Source organism: Wyeomyia smithii, chromosome 2, assembly GCF_029784165.1.
Source record: "Wyeomyia smithii strain HCP4-BCI-WySm-NY-G18 chromosome 2, ASM2978416v1, whole genome shotgun sequence".
Classification (NCBI taxonomy): Eukaryota; Metazoa; Arthropoda; class Insecta; order Diptera; family Culicidae; genus Wyeomyia; species Wyeomyia smithii.
In genome coordinates this window covers 128,534,475-128,557,050 of record NC_073695.1, presented here as the reverse complement: position 1 = coordinate 128,557,050, position 22,576 = coordinate 128,534,475, and the positions used below count along the sequence as shown (strand labels likewise).

At 40.9% G+C, this 22,576-nt stretch overlaps 1 protein-coding gene across 1 annotated transcript in view; it reads left to right on the top strand.

The window, feature by feature from the left end:
• The window catches only part of LOC129719886 (beta-alanine transporter), a 137,964-nt gene extending 132,479 nt beyond the window's left edge, over positions 1-5,485 (top strand). The window contains exons 4-6 of the mRNA XM_055671301.1: positions 4,478-4,736; positions 4,795-5,044; positions 5,101-5,485. Of these exons, the coding sequence (XP_055527276.1) occupies positions 4,478-4,736; positions 4,795-5,044; positions 5,101-5,485 (894 nt within the window). The remainder of the gene's footprint in view (positions 1-4,477; positions 4,737-4,794; positions 5,045-5,100) is intronic.
• The last annotated feature ends 17,091 nt before the right edge of the window (positions 5,486-22,576 follow it).

Sequence of the window (22,576 nt, the reverse complement as noted above, 5' to 3'; positions counted from 1 at the left end):
AGCGCAAAATCCATTAAATGTCGAATGTTACAATTATGCGATCACAGGCAGTGTATCAAAGTGTAAAAATCACGAAACATCAATATCTCAGAAACCACACAATTGATTTCAATAAAACTAGTTTAAAATGATTGGGCTTCCTCCAAAACCCGTAACTTTTAAATTTCGTTATGATTGAACATATGGTTCAAAAGTTATGTAAAGAAAAGTTATCCTGAGGTTGTTTAAACTCACTCATTTTTCTCAGAGATGGCTGAACCGATTTTCACAAAATTAGTGTCAAATGAAAGGTCTAGTTGCCCCATAGGTTGCTATTGAATTTCATTGCAATCGGATTGTAAATGTGTCCATTGTTCATAAAAATGTGAAATCATTTAATGAAAGTAAACATATTGACTTTCTCCTAACGATCACTGGCTAATTAAAAGGTAGAAAAGTGATCCAAATGGCCGAATGTCATATACTACTCGACTCAGTTCGACGAATCGAGCATTTTTGCATATAGGCATGTATAGGTGTATATGTTTGTGTGTGGGTGTGTACGTGTGTATGTGCACCTTTCTTTCGCACTCACTTTTCTCAGTGATGGTCTGACCGATTCTTTCTATCTTGGTGTCAAATGAAGGGTCTATTTGCCGCCAAGGTTGCTATTGAATTTCATTGTAATCAAACTTTTAGTTTTGGCGCTGCGTCAGAATGTGAAAAACGCTCTAATATCTCAGATGCTATGAACATAGTTGTATTCAAATTAATGGGCTTTTAAACCCTTAAACAATGAATTTCATAAAGTTAAGATTAAACATGTGGTTTGAAAGTTATAAATAGAAAGAAACGTAACCCGCAGATTGTTTAAAACTAGAGCTACGATCAAAATATGTGGCCTCAACATCATTTAAATTCGATAATGTACTATTTCAATGTTTGCGGCCCTGCTCGGGATTGAAGTTGAAATTAAAAGTCATTTCTATCATTTCACTTTTTGCCTTTCTCCTAGAAAGGTATAGCAATCACTGCAAAAACTAAAGGTATAAAAATGCTCAAAAGGGCCAAATGTCGTTAATCACTCGACTCAGTTCGACGAACTGAGCATTTTCTGCATGTGTGTGTAACGCTCTCCCAATCTCACTCGATTTTCTCAGAGATGGCTGGACCGATTTCAATGAAATTAATTGCAAATGAAAGGTCTATATGTCCTATAAGACCCTATTCAATTTTATTGTAATCTGATTTCTAGTTTAGAGGTTATGTATCAAAATGTAAAAATCACGAAACATCAATATCTCAGAAACTATACAACCGATTTGTACAAAATTAGTTTCAAATGAACGGGCTACCTAAACAACCCTCAACTTTTGCATTTTAATGGAGATTGAACATGTGGTTCAGAAGTTATGGAAAGAAACGTGTTCTGGAGACTATTTAATCTCACTCATGTTTCTCAGAGATGGCTGGACCGATTTTCATAAAAGCAATGGTAAAATGGAAGGTCTTGTTGCCTCATAAGACCCTATTGATTTATTTTACAATCGGATTATTGCTTTGCCTGCAATGTTTAAAAATGTGAAATCCAGCTATAAAAAGAAATATATTTCGAAGACTACTTGGACTCACTCACTTTTCTCAGAGATGGCTGACCCGATTTCCACAGAATTAGTACCGTAAACTGGGGTGACTTTGATCACTTTTTTGATTGTATCTCAAATACTTTCAGAATATACTGAAAACAATATTCTTTGATATTTTTAAAATAAGTACTGGCATGCATTGGAAAAGATTCAGTCACTACTTCAAAAGTTTAGCAACAATTTTGCTGTTTTTTAATATGCTCTAAAAATTTTACACCAATCATCATTCCGGGGTGACTTTGATCACTTCATTATTTTGATGAATTTGGTGTAACACTTTGCTACATTTACTAAATTGAACAGCCTAAAACGACTTAAACGAGTTTATAAATATGGAAAGCAATTTGGAGGCCATTCACATTTTACGTGAACAGTTTATAATGGCGAATGTCCAAGATTCATACAAAATTTTTAGAATATATATGAATGATTATTCACTGAGGGAGAAGGTGGTCCAAAATCATCAAAAACTAGTCCACGAGGAATATGACTTATGAAATTGTCCAAATTTGCATGTTACTTCACGTCTTGGGTTTTTGTTTAGAAGAAATATGTAATACGCTGTGGAGAAAATTGGGACTCAACATTGCCTTCGAGGAAAACCTTGCAAAAATAACAATAAAATGTATTGTTATATTATTTGTTCATCTTAAGAACTAATCTGGGAACAAAATGAAAACACTTTACGTATTGCAACTTGTTGTTTTGAATCTGCTTGAACCGATTGTTTGTATGCAACAAAAATCGCCAAAAATACACTTTATTTCTAAATAATATTTTAGCATGAAAAACACTCTTTAAATAGCATGAAATGCATGAATAGTAGCAATGCGAACATATATCCACACAATCGGTGAAGATTACGACAAATCCCAAGCACTACGAGCGCTTTTTTACCACGTTTTCAGAAAAGAGGTACAGTGATCAAAGTCACCCCGGTGATCAAAGTCACCCCAGTTTACGGTATCAAATAAAAGGTCTAGCTGCCTCATAACACCCTATTGAATTTTGCTGTAATCGGACTGTAACTTCGTCTGTAATGTATCGAAATGTGAAAATCACGAAACTTCATTATCTTAGAAACTACACAACCGATTTGAAAAATATTGATATCAGATGAACGGGCTAGTTAAGGGTTAACTGATGAATTATGATTGAACACGTGGTTTCAAAGTTTGGCTGCCCTATACGTTACCTTCTCATTTGATTGTAATCAAACTTAAGCAACCGTTATGTTTTAATTTGTAAAACAACGAAAGTCTATTATCTCAAGTATTGCACGACTTATTTGAACATAACTACACCCAACGCAAACGGGGAATATTTTATTACTTTTGGGCAATTTTTTATTACTTTTTGTGTCTTATGACCTCGCATTATACACAAAAAGTAACAAACAAAAAGTAATAAAAATTATGACGGCCACACGCTTGTATGTGTTTCTGCAGGAGAACATACAGCCAAGCACCGCAATGCATATATTGGCAAGACTTCACTCGCTGCATTTGTATTGATGCAACGATCTGGTTCATTTTTGTCTCCCTTCATCCACACATAATCAGAACCACAACCGTCAACCTCAAATGTCCAATTAGAAACACTTTCGTTTCGTCCCCCAGTGTTTACTTGAAATGGAAATATGTAATACTGTCTGACCAGAGTTGCCGAAGTTGCGAATATTGTTCTGGATGGGCACGAGTTTTGTATATTCAAACAGGTCCAAATGAGTTTCCATGAACCAATGATTATGTGCTGTAAATAGCTTGCAAGAAAGCGAATGTTTTTATTTTTCTCTGACGCAGTTTACAGATCGTGATGTCATTTTAAGGAGCATTTCAAGTCTTTGAAATCATCAACGTTTGCATATTCTATGACGGGGAAAATGTTGCTTTTCAGCTCTTGTCATATTTTTTCGCTACTCCGTATGCATACAACGAGCGAACTAATACACGCCCACCGGATGAATTGGAGATTGAAAAAACTTGTAACATGTGCAACTAATGCGACAGTGTGTGATTTTTTTTGACTTGAGGTGGAAAGGGAGCATTTTTCGGCAGAAAAAACGTTGCATGTGGTTGAAACGACCATTATTAGATAGTCGTACTCTCATAACACGTGCTAAATATATGACAGTATGTGTTGTTACTTGTCTGGGGAAGAATTTTATTGCTTTTTTAGTAATGGATTTGTTACCTAAAAGGTCATTTTGCGCTATTGCTTCTAAAGTAATAAGGAAAAGTTTTGCGTGTTGTGTCATACAAACGAGTCGTTTCTCAAACTTACAAAAAACAACTTCATAACAATTTGATATGCTGTTCAAAAGTTTTGGAAAGAAAAGAAATTCAAAGACTATTCAAAACTATACTTGCTTCGATCGATCTATGTGGCTTCAACATAATTTAAATGTGGTATCGTACTATCTGAACGTTCCCGGTATCGCTCGTGATTGAATTGTTCGAATTGAGAGTCATTTCTTTTATTTCGCTATTTCTTAAGCACTAACATTACGTCAAATTTCATATTTTATACTTCAATTACAACATCAATATTTTAGAACCCAAAGAGTGAATATATTTCTAATGGATTTAAGCATTCATTTAAATCTATTTCTATAAATAATAAGTTTGAATGAGAAAGGCTGAGTCTGACCGCTAGGTGGATTAATTTAGGTTTTTATTTAGAACGATCATTTTATGATGGTGAATACTGTACACCTCAGAAACGGACGTTATAATATCATATAAATCATATAAACGTTATAATATTAAAAATATCAACTGCATTACGGAATTCCATTTTTATATATCAGAGAAAGAGATTTCTGAATAATTGTTGAAAACGGATTTTTTCAGTGGGATCTTGTTTGCGAGAAAGATTTTTACACAACTGCCGCTCTTAGTGTGTTTGGTGTAGCCGGTTTGATTGGAAACTTCGCTTTTGGATACATGCAAGACTACTGGGGGCGAAAAACATCATTTTATATATATCTGCTTATTGAACTCACAGCTTGTGCACTTGGCGTGGTGACCCAATCTTTTGGCCAATGGCTATTATCTAGGTTCATTGTCGGTTTAACAGTACCCGCGATTTTATCTAGTCCATATGTATTAGGTAAATTATCTCATAATAGCGAAACAAATACACAATAATATGTTCTATAATTCTTCAGCAATTGAGTTAGTGGAACCAACGAAACGTGACTTTTGTACGATAGTGTCCAATATTGCTTATTCAATTGGTTTAATAATGCTGGCTGGAGTCGTCCATTTGTACCGTGGATGGAAAGCTTTATCATTGGCTGTATCTTTGCCGTTCGTATCGCTATTTATTTTTTATTATTTCATTCCCGAATCACCTCGATGGCTGCTAACTAGGAATCGATTCAGGGAAGCTGCGAAAATAATGAAACACATGGCAAGGTTAGTAATAGCGACCATAATTTTATTTCGATAAACTTTTCATTTAAAACTTTCAGAATAAACAGGAAACCGATTCCTGCAAACTACGAAATCGTTTTAAAAAACAAATTATGCTCTTCTCCAGAAATTGCGTCCGTAACTGTATGTAACTACGGAATCAAGGATTTATTTGTTGGCAAACAATTGGCACGCAAAACAATTATAATAACGTACATTTGGTTTACTAACACTAGCGTTTATGTCGGCCTTAGTTATTACGCCCCAGCGCTTGGAGGCGACGAAATAATGAATTTCTTTTTAGCTGGCGTGGTAGAGTTACCAACTTATATTGTACTGTGGCCTAGTTTATACTATTGTGGTCGTCGATGGATATTATGCGTATCAATGATGCTAGGTGGCTTTGCCTGTTTATTTACATTCATCACACAAGCAGGTACGTGAAAATAATAAGGATATTTCGTATCTATAGTATTCTTGATTTCAATATATATATATATATATATATATATATATATATATATATATATATATATATATATATATATATATATATATATATATATATATATATATATATATATATATATATAGATAATATATTAGAGTGGCCATATTTTATATGTTATTTAATAGACCCACAAAGCGCTTATATTTGAGAAATCGATTTACATGAAAATTGTACGGAGTTTTTTCTTTTTTTAACATATATCTCTTTATAACCGTATTCAAATACACTTGTATTTTCAAAAAACCGTTATATTATTATCTTAATTTAAGTTTAAAATAATCTAAAACTTTTAGTGTTTGTTAGAAATTTCAGATTTTGAATAAGGTGGCTATTTTTACGGTATGAATCAACAACATGCAATATAAACCAAAGTTTGGTTGGTTAGAATTTTTCATGAATTTAACACCATGTTCTGTGGCGAATAATTTTTTACAAAAGTTTGCTATTTCTCATTATTTTTCTATTCGGCTGGGTCACGATCGAAAAAATCACTATTTAGTTTGAAACTCGAAAAGAAAGTACTGGGTTGTATAAAACGAGATGGGATAAATTACATACTAGTAACTGTTCAGGATTTGAATGCTCGCGACATTCGACATTATCTATTTAAGACCAAACGATATTGAAATCAAGAAAGGTCGACTTCGAGCCACCACTTTGAATTTTCAAAGGCACAAGACTCGGTAACATGCGTCATCTGTGAAAACACACACAGGGATCTGTGTTTTCACAGGGAATGTATTATCTATTTCCGAGTCTTGTACTTCTCAAAATTCGAAGTGGTGGCTCGAAATTGGCTGTTTGTGGTTCCAATATCGTTTCATCTTTAGGACCATTCGCTTTTAATCGCCTGATCATTTTTTGTTTAATTTCAAGCGGGATATCAAGCCATTCCAACTTATTCTGCGCTTAAATGCCACAAGCGATTCTTTATCTTTTCAGTTACATCGAAACGACTATCAATTTCGAAATATGCGAAAGAATCACGTAGAAAATTCATAACTTGAAAATTCACAAATTGAATAATTCGTATACCTGAAAAACACCTGAATGTGAAGTTTGACTATAAAAAGGGACATGTCTCGAATGCAATTTGTGGTCAATGATCAGAGCAACCATCCCCAGCTGGTCTCGAGGTACGATGCTGGCCTAACAAGCCAGTCGTCGTAGGTTCGAGTCCCGGCTCGGGAGAGACTGTTAGTGTCAGTAGGATCGCAGCGCCAGCCTCGCAATTGTCCTGTACACTTAACAGTTGGCTGCGAAGTCTGTGTATAGTAAAACAGAAGGTCGAGCTCCGAATCGGAATGTAGCACCAAGGCTTTGCTTTGCTTTGATCAGAGCAAATATTTTCCCGGGCAAAAATTTTTTTTTTACCATAAAACTTGCGTGTGATAAGTGAAAAAGGGTCGCTTTACAGCCAAGAAATGTAAATGCTAACTCCAAGAGCACCTCATAATCGCCGCGAACTTGATTGCATAAAATTGCTTGATTCGATTGCAATCTTCATCGAACCATTTCGAGCGAACTTTTGGGTCATTGAAGCTGTGAATGATTTCGTTTGATGCTCTTGAAAAATGGTTGAAGAAAGGTGTTTAAAGTACGATGCTTTTGTAATGTAATATATTTTGCATAAAAGTTCATAGATATGGAACGAAGGACAAGTATTATTGGTTAGTTTTCGAAACTTTTCCGAAATATTCCACTAGCGTGTTATAACCTCTTAGGCGATACTTTTGCCGGAGCTTGAATCAATTTTAAGCACATCTAAGAACTTTTCTGTTCCATCGTAACTTATAAGAATTGCAATTCGATCAACATGAGATCTACTGACTTTATTTGAAAAAAAAATCACCGTCCTAGTGAATTTAGATAACTAGTGCTAAACTTTTTCATAGAAAACAACAATAATAATACTACTAAAACCAACATTAAATCCATACAAAAAGCTCTTAAGGCGGTATCCATAAATTACGTAACGCTCATAAGGGGGGGGGGGTATTCTTGAGCGTTACGATTTGTTACACAGGGGAGGGGGGAGGTGAGTTCAGCGTTACGTAACGAAAAATCTCTGGCGAGACTGTTTAAAAACAAGCATTTTTATCAAGAAAATCTTTCTGCAGCGTTACGTAATTTTTATGGGGGGGTAGATGTTGGCTTTACGTTTCGTTACATATGGGGAGGGTGGGGGTCCAAAAATCAGGTTTTTTGCGTTATGTAATTAATGGATGTCACCTAATAACTTTAATAATTTTACTTCACCAATTCGATATTGACGGTTCACTAGGGATATAATCACTGAATGGTAGCTTCAAATCCTCTAACGAATACAAGAGATCATTCATTGATTACGTAAACGTAAATTCATTAGGAAACTAAGGCAAAAAACTTCTCAAAGCGTTTTGTGGGTCCATTAAATAAACTCGGATCAACTTCAAATTTTCATGGCTTATTTTTGGAGTAAAAAGGAAACTTTTTCCGCCCGGCGCTCATCGAAATCGCATGATGTATATATATATATATATATATATATATATATATATATATATATATATATATATATATATATATATATATATATATATATATATATATATATATATATATATATATATATATATATATATATATATATATATATATATATATATATAATCTGCCCGTAGTGAAAAAGCCGCCGTCTCCTCCGTGGTCCAACTCTCACCTCCGAGAGCTGAAACGAGAACGCAATTCGTGGCAGCGGAAATATCGCCGCTGGAAAACTGAATTTTCGAAAAACAATTTTAAACGATCAAATGATGCATATCGTCAACTTAACGCGGGGCTGTACAAAAGCTATATTCTGCGTGTTCAAACCGACCTCCGCAGAAATCCTAAAAGGTTTTTTTTGTTCACACAACATTTATTTGACACGGCACAATACAAATTAATGTTTTACGGAGCCAATTAAATTTATTGCCTTATGGTCTAGAATATCTTATAATCTAAAGGCAAATTCTTTACCCTCGCTGCCGACTACGAGCTGAAACTAAATCTAATACTAAAACTAACATGTTTTTTTTTGTTTCGCTGTTAAATTGGCACCTTGATGCTCTTCAAGTAGCTATAAACATGTAGCATGTATGGCAAGTTTCGCTGAGCGAGAATACCACGAACTGGCACATAGGGCTGTATTCCTTAGGCCCTGAGGGTATCCAAAAGTAGAGATCTGGCGCCGCAGAATTCAGCACACACCCAAACCACGTGTTCAATGTCTTGATACCCCAATCCACAAACGCAATGATTACTGCTCGCCAGCCCGAAACGCAAGAGATGTGCATCTAGCCCGTAGTGGTTGGACATAATCCGAGACATCATGCGAATGAAATCTCGTCCTACATCCAACCCCCGAAACCGAGGTTTGGTGGAAACCTTGGGGATGATGCTGTGTAACCACCTCCCCAGTTCTCCCTTATCCCACGAGGCCTGCCAGTTGACAAGTGTACTCTGACGTGAAAGTTTTAAAAATTCATTGTAGGCAATTGGTCTGTTATAAATATCACCGTTTGTTGCGCCCACCTTAGCCAAAGTGTCCGCTTTCTCATTGCCCGGAATGGAACAATGAGAAGGGACCTACACTAAGGTAATCTGAGAAGATTTTTCGGATAAAGCACTCCGATGTTCCCGTATTTTCCCCAGGAAATACGGAGAGTGCCTCACATCCTTCATCGATCGGAGAGCCTCAATAGAACTGAGACTGTCCGTAAAGATGAAGTAATGGTCCGTGGGCATTTTTTCAATAATCCCTAAGGTATACTGAGTTGCAGCCAATTCTGCGACGTAAACAGAAGCAGGATTATCGAGCTTGTAGGAGGCGGTAAAATTATTGTTGAAGATACCGAAGCCAGTGGACCCGTTGAGAAGTGATCCATCAGTATAAAACGCATTGTCGCAGTTGATGTTTTTATATTTGTTTGAAAATATTTTCATTTGTGAAAAAAAAAATTAAATATTTTAGGGATCTGCTGCACGCGTAAATGATCCGGGATTCCACGAGTTTCTTCCATCATGGATGTATCGAAAAACACAGTAGAAACAGAAGTATCTAATAAGTTGACACGACTGGAGGTGTATGAGGAAGGATTTATACTTTGAGACATGTGATTGAAATACACAGTCATGAAACGGGTTTGAGAATTAAGTTCAACTAGCCTATCGAAATTTTAAATTACCAAGGGGTTCAAAACCTCACATTTGATGAGAATACGAGTAGTCAGATCCCAAAAGCGGTCTTTTAATGGGAGAACGCCCGCCAAAACTTCCAAACTCATCGTATGGGTAGAATGCATGCAACCTAAGGCAATACGCAAACAACGATACTGCAATCGTTCCAGCTTGATTAAATGGGTGTTTGAAGCGGAGCGGAAGCAGAAACACCCGTACTCAAGCACCGACAATATCGTTGTTTGGTAAAGCCTTATGAGGTCTCCTGGGTGGGCGCCCCACCATGATCCAGTAATTGTCCGGAGAAAATTCACTCTTTGTTGACATTTTTTCATCAAATACCGAACGTGACATCCCCAGGTGCCTTTCGAATCGAACCAGACACCAAGATATTTAGATACCAAAACCTGAGAAATCGTTTTACCCATTAACTGTAAGTGGAGCTGAGCAGGCTCGCGCTTCCTAGAAATAACTACTATCTCAGTCTTCTCCGGAGAGAATTCGATACCTAGCTGTAAAGCCCAAGCAGACAAATTGTCCAAGGTATCTTGCAATGGTCCTTGCAAATCGGCAGCTTTGGCTCCTGTAACAGAGACCACGCTGTCGTCTGCAAGTTGTCTTATCGTGAATAAATTTGCCAGACATGCGTCAATGTCATTCACATAAAAGTTGTAAAGGAGGGGGCTTAAGCATGAGCCCTGGGGAAGACCCATGTAGCTAATACGAAAAGTTGCCAAATCGCCATGCGTAAAATGCATATGCTTTTCGGACAACAAGTTATGCAAAAAATTGTTCAAAATTGGTGAAAATCCTTGTCGGTGAAGTTTGCCCGAAAGAATGTCAATGGAAACGGAATCAAAAGCCCCCTTAATGTCCAAACACAGATGCCATTTGTTCTTTGCGAGCATAGGCTAGCTGAATATCTGTAGAAAGCAACGCAAGACAGTCATTCGTTCCTTTGGCACGGCGGAAGCCAAATTGAGTATCTGATAGTAGACCGTTTGATTCGACCCAATGGTCTAAACGACGGAGTATCATTTTCTCCATCAATTTCCGGATACAGGATAGCATTGCAATCGGCCTATAAGAGTTGTGATCAGAAGCTGGTTTTCCCGGTTTTTGGATGGCGATCACCTTCACTTGCCTCCAATCCTGCGGTACAATGTTTTGCTCCAGGAACTTATTGAACAAGTTCAACAAGCGCCTCTTGGCATTGCCGGGTAGATTCTTCAACAAGTTGAATTTGATTCTATCTAACCCAGGCGCGTTATTGTTACAGGACAGGAGGGCAACTGAAAATTCTGCCATCGTAAAAGGTGATTCTATCGCATCGTGGCCCGGAGACGTATCGCGAACAAAGTTTTGCGCAGGAACAGAGTCCGGACATACTTTCCTGGCAAAATCAAATATCCACCGACTTGAAGACTCCTCGCTTTCGTTGACCGTTATACGATTTCGCATTCTTCGGGCTGTGTTCCAAAGAGTGCTCATCGATGTCTCCCTCGACGTTTCGTTTACGAACCGGCGCCAATATCCACGTTTCTTTGCTCGGACAAGCTTTTGAACTTGGTCTCAAGCTCCAAATACCGCTTAAAGTCGTCGGGTTGACCTTTCACCCAAAAGAAGGCCTTAAACGCGTCGGATTTTTCCGTGTAGACATCGGAGCACTCTTTGTCCCACCACGGAGTGGGAGGCCGTTCTTTGATAGTCACGCCGGGATATTTCTTCGTTTGGGCTTGCAACGCGGCATCGAGAATCAAGCCCGCGAGGAGGTTGTATTCTTCAAGTGGTGGGTGATGTTGAATCGACTCGACAGCTTCTGATATCATTTCCTCGTATAATTTCCAGTCGATATTCCGTGTGAGGTCATACGAAATATCAACGGATCGCGTGCGAGTTGAACCATTATCAATTTAAATTTGAATAGGCAAATGATCGCTACCGTGGGGATCAAGGACTACCTTCCATATGCAATCCAACCGTAGCGATGTTGAACATAAAGATAAATCTAAAGCACTTGGGCGCGCTGGAGGTTTCGGAACGCGTGTCATGTCTCCGTTGTTTAATATTGTCATGTCGAAGTCGTCGCAGAGGTTATAGATCAAAGAGGAACGGTTATCATTAGAAGGGGAGCCCCAAGCCACGCCGTGAGAGTTAAAATGTCCCAAAATCAAACGTGGCGAGGGAAGAAGTTCTATTAAATCAAAGAGCAGCCGTTGCCCAACCTGTGCTCTGGGAGGAATATATATTGAGGCAATACGAAGCTCTTTACCTTGTATTATCATTTGACATGCGACAGCTTCGACACCTGGGACCGTGGGGAGGTTAATACGATAGAAGGAATAGCACTTCCTAATCCCTAGAAGTACTCCTCCGTAAGGGGTGTCTCGGTCGAGGCGAATTATATTAAAATCATGGAAGCTAAGATCTACATTTGAAGTGAGCCAAGTTTCACAGAGGGAAAATGCATCGCATCTATGCTTATTAATCAAAACTTTAAATGAAGCGCTTAGAGCGCTCTTTCAGAGACCGCTTGATCTTGTCTTGGCGCTGTTTGTACGCGGGACATGCAGACAGCTCATGTGGAGTCTGCCCACAATAAAGGCACTTTTCAGCACCTTTATTACAGGCGTCATCCGCATGTTGCTCTCCGCACTTGCCACAACGTGCTTTATTGCCACAGTGGGAGGCCGTATGGCCCAACTGTTTGCACTTGAGGCAATTCATTACCCGCGGTACAAACAAGCGCACGGGCAGACGCACCTTGTCCACGAGCACATAGCTCGGCAGAGCAGACCAGGCGAGAGTCACGCGAAAAGAGTCTGAAGGGGTGTAAGTTTTTACACCCTTGTCGAGCGATACTGAATGTGATTGCTTACATTCGAGTATCTTGGCAGGTTCAAGGCTAGAATCCTTGAAAAGGCCTTTTCCAGCCTTCAACAGGTCCTCGACAGTCAGACTCGATTCGCTGACCACACCGTCAATCTCAACTACGCGAGCTGGAATGTACACGTGGTACTCCCGCGTGAAGAGCTCACAAGCAGCAATCTCGTTTGCTTGCTTGAGGTCGGACACCAAAACACGCAGCTTATTCGGGCGTACTTTGGTAATTTCAGTCACGGCTGTAAACCGTGCCAGATCTTTACATATTTGCATTGTGTTCAATGCTTTCAATTTCGGCCGGAAAAATACAGCCCCAATACCAGCTTTGCCCTCCGGATACTGCTTAAGCCGATGGGTAGCTTCCTGCGGGGCTCCACTTTTATACCCTTGGAACTTTGTATCCGGGAGGGCTAGGCGGTAGAACGAGCGGGTTTTCATCCCCGCGTTCGTCGTCCATGTTGGACGCATAAGCCACACACGCAAAATGCCAATCAACAAATAATATTGTAGAAAAAAACCAAGAAAAAAAAACTACTTATCTTCTGCAGCCGCTCTCCACCGCAATCAGCGCACGGGCGATGCCAATCTCCAGTCCTTTACACAAGAGTCCGGTAGCAAAAGCTGCAGCCGCTCCAGCCACACAGCAGCACCAGTACAGCCAAACAGCAGTACGCCGGGTACTGGATCTCTCGCAGTAGCGACACAACGTACAGTCTGTGGCGTACGGTAGCAATAGGCGATGACTATGGAATCACTATGGAATCATGCGAGCTGTTTGCGAAATTTTTCGAATCTGTTTTCGCCGATAATGTTGCTTCTGATGCAGAAGCTGGTATAGCTTCAGCGGATGTTCCTGTTGATTTAGTGGGTCTCTGCACATTTGAAATTACTCCTGATATGATATTAGCCACAAGTAAAAAATTGAAAAGGTCGTGCTGCCCTTGTCCAGATGCTATACCAGCTACAGTTTTCGCTCGTTGCGCTTCAGCGTTAGTAGAGCTTCTGTGTTGTATTTTTAACAGATCGTTCGAGCAAGGTAAATTTCCGACGATTTGGAAGCAGTCGTATTTGTTTCCTGTTTTCAAAAGTGGAGACCGTAAGAATGTAAGGAACTATCGTGGTATCACGAGTCTTTCTGCTGCGTCCAAGTTGTTTGAGATAGTCGTAAGCAACTCTTATTCTTGCACGAACTACGTGCTATATTGCCTCCGAGCAACATGGTTTTATTCCTGGCCGATCTGTTTGTACAAATCTTTTGGAGTTCACGTCAACCTGCATTTCTCACATGGAACAGAAGGCGCAAGTCGATGTTGTATACACTGATTTAAAGGCTGCATTTGATCGTATTGACCACAAAATTCTCTTACGAAAACTTACACGGCTTGGCGCTTCTCGAAAACTTACGGAAAGGCTCAGCTCTTATTTGTGCGACAGAGTCCTTCGTGTGCAGATTGAGTCCTGCTTCTCGACACAGTTTACCAACGTTTCCAGTGTTCCTCAAGGCAGCAATTTGGGACCTCTGCTGTTCATATTATTTTTTAACGACATCGTCTTGCTGCTTGGAGTCGACTGCAAATTAGTGTATGCTGATGACCTAAAATTATATGTAGTAGTTCAATCTGTTGACGACTGCTTACGTTTACAAGCGCTGTTAGACACGTTTGTTGACTGATGTCGACGGAATCGGCTCGTCCTTAGTGTTCCCAAATGTCAAGTCATGACGTTTCACCGAAAAAGTAGTCCAATACTTTTCAACTACCAAATCGATAGGCATTCTCTCAATAGAGTGGACCAAGTTAACGACCTTGGTATCCTACTTGATGCGAAGCTCACTTTTAATCTACATCGCTCTGCTGTTATCTCAAAAGCTAAACGTCAGCTAGGATTCATTACAAAAATTGCTCGAGACTTCAAAGATCCCCACTGCTAGTGTGGAGTTTACGTATCGAACGTGTACAGAAAAGGTTTCTGCGATTTGCATAGAGAGATCTACCTTGGCGGGATCCTGTAAATCTTCCACCGTATCTTGACCATTGTCGTCTACTCGGCCTCGACACACTGGAACGACGAAGAAAAATTCAACAGGCTGTATTTGTTGCCAAGTTAATGAACAACGAAACTGACTCCCCGAAAACGCTTTCCATATTAATCTTCCGGGCTTCACAGCGAACCCTTCGCTCTACCAGACTGCTGCAACGAAACTATCATCGTACTGTATTTGGATGCAACGAACCAATGACTGCCTGTATTCGTACCTTCTCTGTTGTATAAAACTTGTTCGAATTTAGAGAACCAACATTAATGTTCAAAAGAAGACTGAATAATTCCTCACTTTTATAAATTTTACCGCACTACATTTAATAAGACATTTGTCAGTTAAATTACATTGAATGAATAAATAAATCAATAAATAAATAAATAAATATATATATATAAATATATATATATATATATATATATATATATATATATATATATATATATATATATATATATATATATATATATATATATATATATATATATATATATATATATATATATATATATATATATATATATATATATATATATATACATATATTTATATATATATATTTATTTATTTATTTATTGATTTATTTATTCATTCAATGTAATTTAACTGACAAATGTCTTATTAAATGTAGTGCGGTAAAATTTATAAAAGTGAGGAATTATTCAGTCTTCTTTTGAACATTAATGTTGGTTCTCTAAATTCGAACAAGTTTTATACAACAGAGAAGGTACGAATACAGGCAGTCATTGGTTCGTTGCATCCAAATACAGTACGATGATAGTTTCGTTGCAGCAGTCTGGTAGAGCGAAGGGTTCGCTGTGAAGCCCGGAAGATTAATATGGAAAGCGTTTTCGGGGAGTCAGTTTCGTTGTTCATTAACTTGGCAACAAATACAGCCTGTTGAATTTTTCTTCGTCGTTCCAGTGTGTCGAGGCCGAGTAGACGACAATGGTCAAGATACGGTGGAAGATTTACAGGATCCCGCCAAGGTAGATCTCTCTATGCAAATCGCAGAAACCTTTTCTGTACACGTTCGATACGTAAACTCCACACTAGCAGTGGGGATCTTTGAAGTCTCGAGCAATTTTTGTAATGAATCCTAGCTGACGTTTAGCTTTTGAGATAACAGCAGAGCGATGTAGATTAAAAGTGAGCTTCGCATCAAGTAGGATACCAAGGTCGTTAACTTGGTCCACTCTATTGAGAGAATGCCTATCGATTTGGTAGTTGAAAAGTATTGGACTACTTTTTCGGTGAAACGTCATGACTTGACATTTGGGAACACTAAGGACGAGCCGATTCCGTCGACATCAGTCAACAAACGTGTCTAACAGCGCTTGTAAACGTAAGCAGTCGTCAACAGATTGAACTACTACATATAATTTTAGGTCATCAGCATACACTAATTTGCAGTCGACTCCAAGCAGCAAGACGATGTCGTTAAAAAATAATATGAACAGCAGAGGTCCCAAATTGCTGCCTTGAGGAACACTGGAAACGTTGGTAAACTGTGTCGAGAAGCAGGACTCAATCTGCACACGAAGGACTCTGTCGCACAAATAAGAGCTGAGCCTTTCCGTAAGTTTTCGAGAAGCGCCAAGCCGTGTAAGTTTTCGTAAGAGAATTTTGTGGTCAATACGATCAAATGCAGCCTTTAAATCAGTGTATACAACATCGACTTGCGCCTTCTGTTCCATGTGAGAAATGCAGGTTGACGTGAACTCCAAAAGATTTGTACAAACAGATCGGCCAGGAATAAAACCATGTTGCTCGGAGGCAATATAGCACGTAGTTCGTGCAAGAATAAGAGTTGCTTACGACTATCTCAAACAACTTGGACGCAGCAGAAAGACTCGTGATACCACGATAGTTCCTTACATTCTTACGGTCTCCACTTTTGAAAACAGGAAACAAATACGACTGCTTCCAAATCGTCGGAAATTTACCTTGCTCGAACGATCTGTTAAAAATACAACACAGAAGCTCTACTAACGCTGAAGCGCAACGAGCGAAAACTGTAGCTGGTATAGCATCTGGACAAGGGCAGCACGACCTTTTCAATTTTTTACTTGTGGCTAATATCATATCAGGAGTAATTTCAAATGTGCAGAGACCCACTAAATCAACAGGAACATCCGCTGAAGCTATACCAGCTTCTGCATCAGAAGCAACATTATCGGCGAAAACAGATTCGAAAAATTTCGCAAACAGCTCGCATGATTCCATAGTGATTCCATAGTCATCGCCTATTGCTACCGTACGCCACAGACTGTACGTTGTGTCGCTACTGCGAGAGATCCAGTACCCGGCGTACTGCTGTTTGGCTGTACTGGTGCTGCTGTGTGGCTGGAGCGGCTGCAGCTTTTGCTACCGGACTCTTGTGTAAAGGACTGGAGATTGGCATCGCCCGTGCGCTGATTGCGGTGGAGAGCGGCTGCAGAAGATAAGTAGTTTTTTTTTCTTGGTTTTTTTCTACAATATTATTTGTTGATTGGCATTTTGCGTGTGTGGCTTATGCGTCCAACATGGACGACGAACGCGGGGATGAAAACCCGCTCGTTCTACCGCCTAGCCCTCCCGGATACAAAGTTCCAAGGGTATAAAAGTGGAGCCCCGCAGGAAGCTACCCATCGGCTTAAGCAGTATCCGGAGGGCAAAGCTGGTATTGGGGCTGTATTTTTCCGGCCGAAATTGAAAGCATTGAACACAATGCAAATATGTAAAGATCTGGCACGGTTTACAGCCGTGACTGAAATTACCAAAGTACGCCCGAATAAGCTGCGTGTTTTGGTGTCCGACCTCAAGCAAGCAAACGAGATTGCTGCTTGTGAGCTCTTCACGCGGGAGTACCACGTGTACATTCCAGCTCGCGTAGTTGAGATTGACGGTGTGGTCAGCGAATCGAGTCTGACTGTCGAGGACCTGTTGAAGGCTGGAAAAGGCCTTTTCAAGGATTCTAGCCTTGAACCTGCCAAGATACTCGAATGTAAGCAATCACATTCAGTATCGCTCGACAAGGGTGTAAAAACTTACACCCCTTCAGACTCTTTTCGCGTGACTCTCGCCTGGTCTGCTCTGCCGAGCTATGTGCTCGTGGACAAGGTGCGTCTGCCCGTGCGCTTGTTTGTACCGCGGGTAATGAATTGCCTCAAGTGCAAACAGTTGGGCCATACGGCCTCCCACTGTGGCAATAAAGCACGTTGTGGCAAGTGCGGAGAGCAACATGCGGATGACGCCTGTAATAAAGGTGCTGAAAAGTGCCTTTATTGTGGGCAGACTCCGCATGAGCTGTCTGCATGTCCCGCGTACAAACAGCGCCAAGACAAGATCAAGCGGTCTCTGAAAGAGCGCTCTAAGCGCTTCATTTAAAGTTTTGATTAATAAGCATAGATGCGATGCATTTTCCCTCTGTGAAACTTGGCTCACTTCAAATGTAGATCTTAGCTTCCATGATTTTAATATAATTCGCCTCGACCGAGACACCCCTTACGGAGGAGTACTTCTAGGGATTAGGAAGTGCTATTCCTTCTATCGTATTAACCTCCCCACGGTCCCAGGTGTCGAAGCTGTCGCATGTCAAATGATAATACAAGGTAAAGAGCTTCGTATTGCCTCAATATATATTCCTCCCAGAGCACAGGTTGGGCAACGGCTGCTCTTTGATTTAATAGAACTTCTTCCCTCGCCACGTTTGATTTTGGGACATTTTAACTCTCACGGCGTGGCTTGGGGCTCCCCTTCTAATGATAACCGTTCCTCTTTGATCTATAACCTCTGCGACGACTTCGACATGACAATATTAAACAACGGAGACATGACACGCGTTCCGAAACCTCCAGCGCGCCCAAGTGCTTTAGATTTATCTTTATGTTCAACATCGCTACGGTTGGATTGCATATGGAAGGTAGTCCTTGATCCCCACGGTAGCGATCATTTGCCTATTCAAATTTCAATTGATAATGGTTCAACTCGCACGCGATCCGTTGATATTTCGTATGACCTCACACGGAATATCGACTGGAAATTATACGAGGAAATGATATCAGAAGCTGTCGAGTCGATTCAACATCACCCACCACTTGAAGAATACAACCTCCTCGCGGGCTTGATTCTCGATGCCGCGTTGCAAGCCCAAACGAAGAAATATCCCGGCGTGACTATCAAAGAACGGCCTCCCACTCCGTGGTGGGACAAAGAGTGCTCCGATGTCTACACGGAAAAATCCGACGCGTTTAAGGCCTTCTTTTGGGTGAAAGGTCAACCCGACGACTTTAAGCGGTATTTGGAGCTTGAGACCAAGTTCAAAAGCTTGTCCGAGCAAAGAAACGTGGATATTGGCGCCGGTTCGTAAACGAAACGTCGAGGGAGACATCGATGAGCACTCTTTGGAACACAGCCCGAAGAATGCGAAATCGTATAACGGTCAACGAAAGCGAGGAGTCTTCAAGTCGGTGGATATTTGATTTTGCCAGGAAAGTATGTCCGGACTCTGTTCCTGCGCAAAACTTTGTTCGCGATACGTCTCCGGGCCACGATGCGATAGAATCACCTTTTACGATGGCAGAATTTTCAGTTGCCCTCCTGTCCTGTAACAATAACGCGCCTGGGTTAGATAGAATCAAATTCAACTTGTTGAAGAATCTACCCGGCAATGCCAAGAGGCGCTTGTTGAACTTGTTCAATAAGTTCCTGGAGCAAAACATTGTACCGCAGGATTGGAGGCAAGTGAAGGTGATCGCCATCCAAAAACCGGGAAAACCAGCTTCTGATCACAACTCTTATAGGCCGATTGCAATGCTATCCTGTATCCGGAAATTGATGGAGAAAATGATACTCCGTCGTTTAGACCATTGGGTCGAATCAAACGGTCTACTATCAGATACTCAATTTGGCTTCCGCCGTGCCAAAGGAACGAATGACTGTCTTGCGTTGCTTTCTACAGATATTCAGCTAGCCTATGCTCGCAAAGAACAAATGGCATCTGTGTTTGGACATTAAGGGGGCTTTTGATTCCGTTTCCATTGACATTCTTTCGGGCAAACTTCACCGACAAGGATTTTCACCAATTTTGAACAATTTTTTGCATAACTTGTTGTCCGAAAAGCATATGCATTTTACGCATGGCGATTTGGCAACTTTTCGTATTAGTTAAATTACATTGAATGAATAAATAAATCAATAAATAAATAAATAAATATATATATATATAAATATATATATATATATATATATATATATATATATATATATATATATATATATATATATATATATATATATATATATATATATATATATATATATATATATATAAATATATATATATATATATATATATATATATATATATATATATATATATATATATATATATATATATATATATATATATATATATATATATATATATATATATATATATATTTATTAATTTTTTTTTTTTTTTTTTTTTTGTTTCAATTTTAATTTAAGGAGTAAATGTAGTTTTTTGTTTCAGGTGGAGGGGAAATTTGCATCCAAACCCCTGAGGTGACCAACCTCAGGGAGTGTGGGGTTGGTTTGAATCAGTGACCGGACCCACTAAAACCCCTCCAGTCTCCAGCCCATAATACTCCCCGGGACCACCGCTAGGTATTGCTTCGAGGAGCGGCTTTTGTGCTCTGTGCACCCTCTTGGTTCTTTAGGTATCTTTGCTAACTTAGCTAACTAACCTGGAGACTGGCCGTTAGCTAACACTGGCGTGTCGGTGGTCAACCTGTCGCCTGTTTTGCAATTCTAAAACTATTTGAGAGGCGGCTGTACAAACCGCCCTCCAAATGTTTGGGACTTTACACATCCTCCGAACTAGGTTGTCCGGAGTGGTGTCTGGCCCGCTCACTACCATCATGTCGCTCCGCGCATGCACAAAACGAGGGCACACGAAGAAGACATGCTCAGCAGTTTCTTCCGCATCCGCGCACTCGGGACACATGGGGGACCCCGCATGCCCGAATCTGTGTAGATACTGCCTGAAGCAACCATGACCTGACAGAATCTGTGTCAAGTGGAAGTTAACTTCTCCATGGCGCCTCCCGACCCATCCGGATACGTCCGGAATAAGTCGATGAGTCCATCTACCCTTTACGGAATTGGACCATTCCTGCTGCCATCTGATCATCGAGAATGACCTTCTGGTGCCTCGTATACCCCTTGTGTCATGTTAATCGAAGCATTCTACGTCCTCCTTAATGGCGATGCTGATAGGCATCATGCCGGACAAGACACAGATTGCATCGTATGACACCGTACGATACGCACTCGCAACTCTCAGGCACATGAGCCTGTAGGTACTTTCCAGTTTACCACGGTAACTGTTGGTACCTAGCGCTCTGGACCACACTGGCCCACCATACCTAAGTATGGACGAAACCACGCTGGCAAGAAGTCTTCGCTTGCTGCCATATACCGCTGAGCTATTGGACATCATACGAGATAGTGCTGCAATAGCCGATGAGGCCTTCTTACAGGCATAGTCGACGTGACTCCCGAACGTGAGCTTGTCGTCCACCATAACCCCCAAGAGCTTCAGGGATCGCTTCGAGGTGATGGTGCAGTCTCCGACTCTGACCACCGCCTGTTGCTCCGATTTACGGTTGTTCACAACCGTGACCTCCGTCTTATGATGCGCGAGCTCCAGTTTCCTGGAGTGCATCCAGTCCTCGACCTTGCGTATACAGTGCGCGGCCGTCAACTCGACCTCTTCGATAGACTCGCCGTAAACCTCCAGCGTTATGTCGTCTGCAAAGCCGACGATCACAACCCCTGCAGGGAACTTGAGTTTCAACACTCCGTCATACATGACATTCCACAACACCGGGCCCAGGATAGAACCTTGCGGAACTCCTGCGGTAATTGGGACGCACTTCTGACCCTCCTCCGTGTCGTAAACAAGTACTCGAATCTGGAAATAATTTTCCAGAATCTTGTACAGCGACACCGGTACATGGATGCTCCTGAGCGCGAGCGCTATGGAGTCCCAACTGGCACTATTGAATGCATTCTTCACGTCAAGCGTGACGATTGCGCAATAGCGAATGCCCCAACTCTTACGCTGGAGTGCTACCTCTGCCGTCTTGGTGACAGAGAGAATAGCATCCAGCGTGGATCTACCTTTCCGGAAGCCGAACTGGTTACTTGCCAGACCGTTTACACCCTCTGTGTACTTCACCAGTCTGTTGAGGATAATCCTCTCAAGCACCTTGCCCGTAGTGTCCAGCAGACAGATAGGTCTGTATGCCGATGGGTCCCCTGGCGGTTTCCCAGCCTTCGGCAACAGCACCAATCTCTGTCGCTTCCACCTGTCCGGAAAGAGGCAGTCATCCAGGCACTTCTGCATGACTGCTCGAAATAGATCGGGGGCCACTTTTATGGCCGTCCTGATGGCCAAGTTCGGGATTCCATCCGGTCCCGGTGCCTTGCTCACCTTTAGGGAGTTGGCGATCACGATGAGTTCCTCATTCGTAACCCTTACCTCCTCCACAAGACTCAGCAACCGGAGGCCAAGGATTTGGCTCGTGTCGTGGAAAGAGTCCCTCGATGATACGCTCCAGCATCGCTGGTGATCGCTCTGCAGGCGCCAACACGCCTTTGGTCTTCGCCATTACAACTCTGTAGGCGTTGCCCCACGGATTCGTATTGGCACTCGCGCATAGCCTATCGAAGCAGGCCCTTTTGCTCGCCTTTATCGCACTTTTAAGCGCCGATCTTGCAGATCCGAATACTCCACGGCGCTCTACCCTCTGTGCATCGGTACGTGCACGTTGCAACATCCGTCTTGCACGGAGGCACGCGCTACGGAGGTCCGCTATCGCGTCGGTCCACCAGTATACCGGTGACTTACCATTCCTAGGTTGGCGGGTCCTAG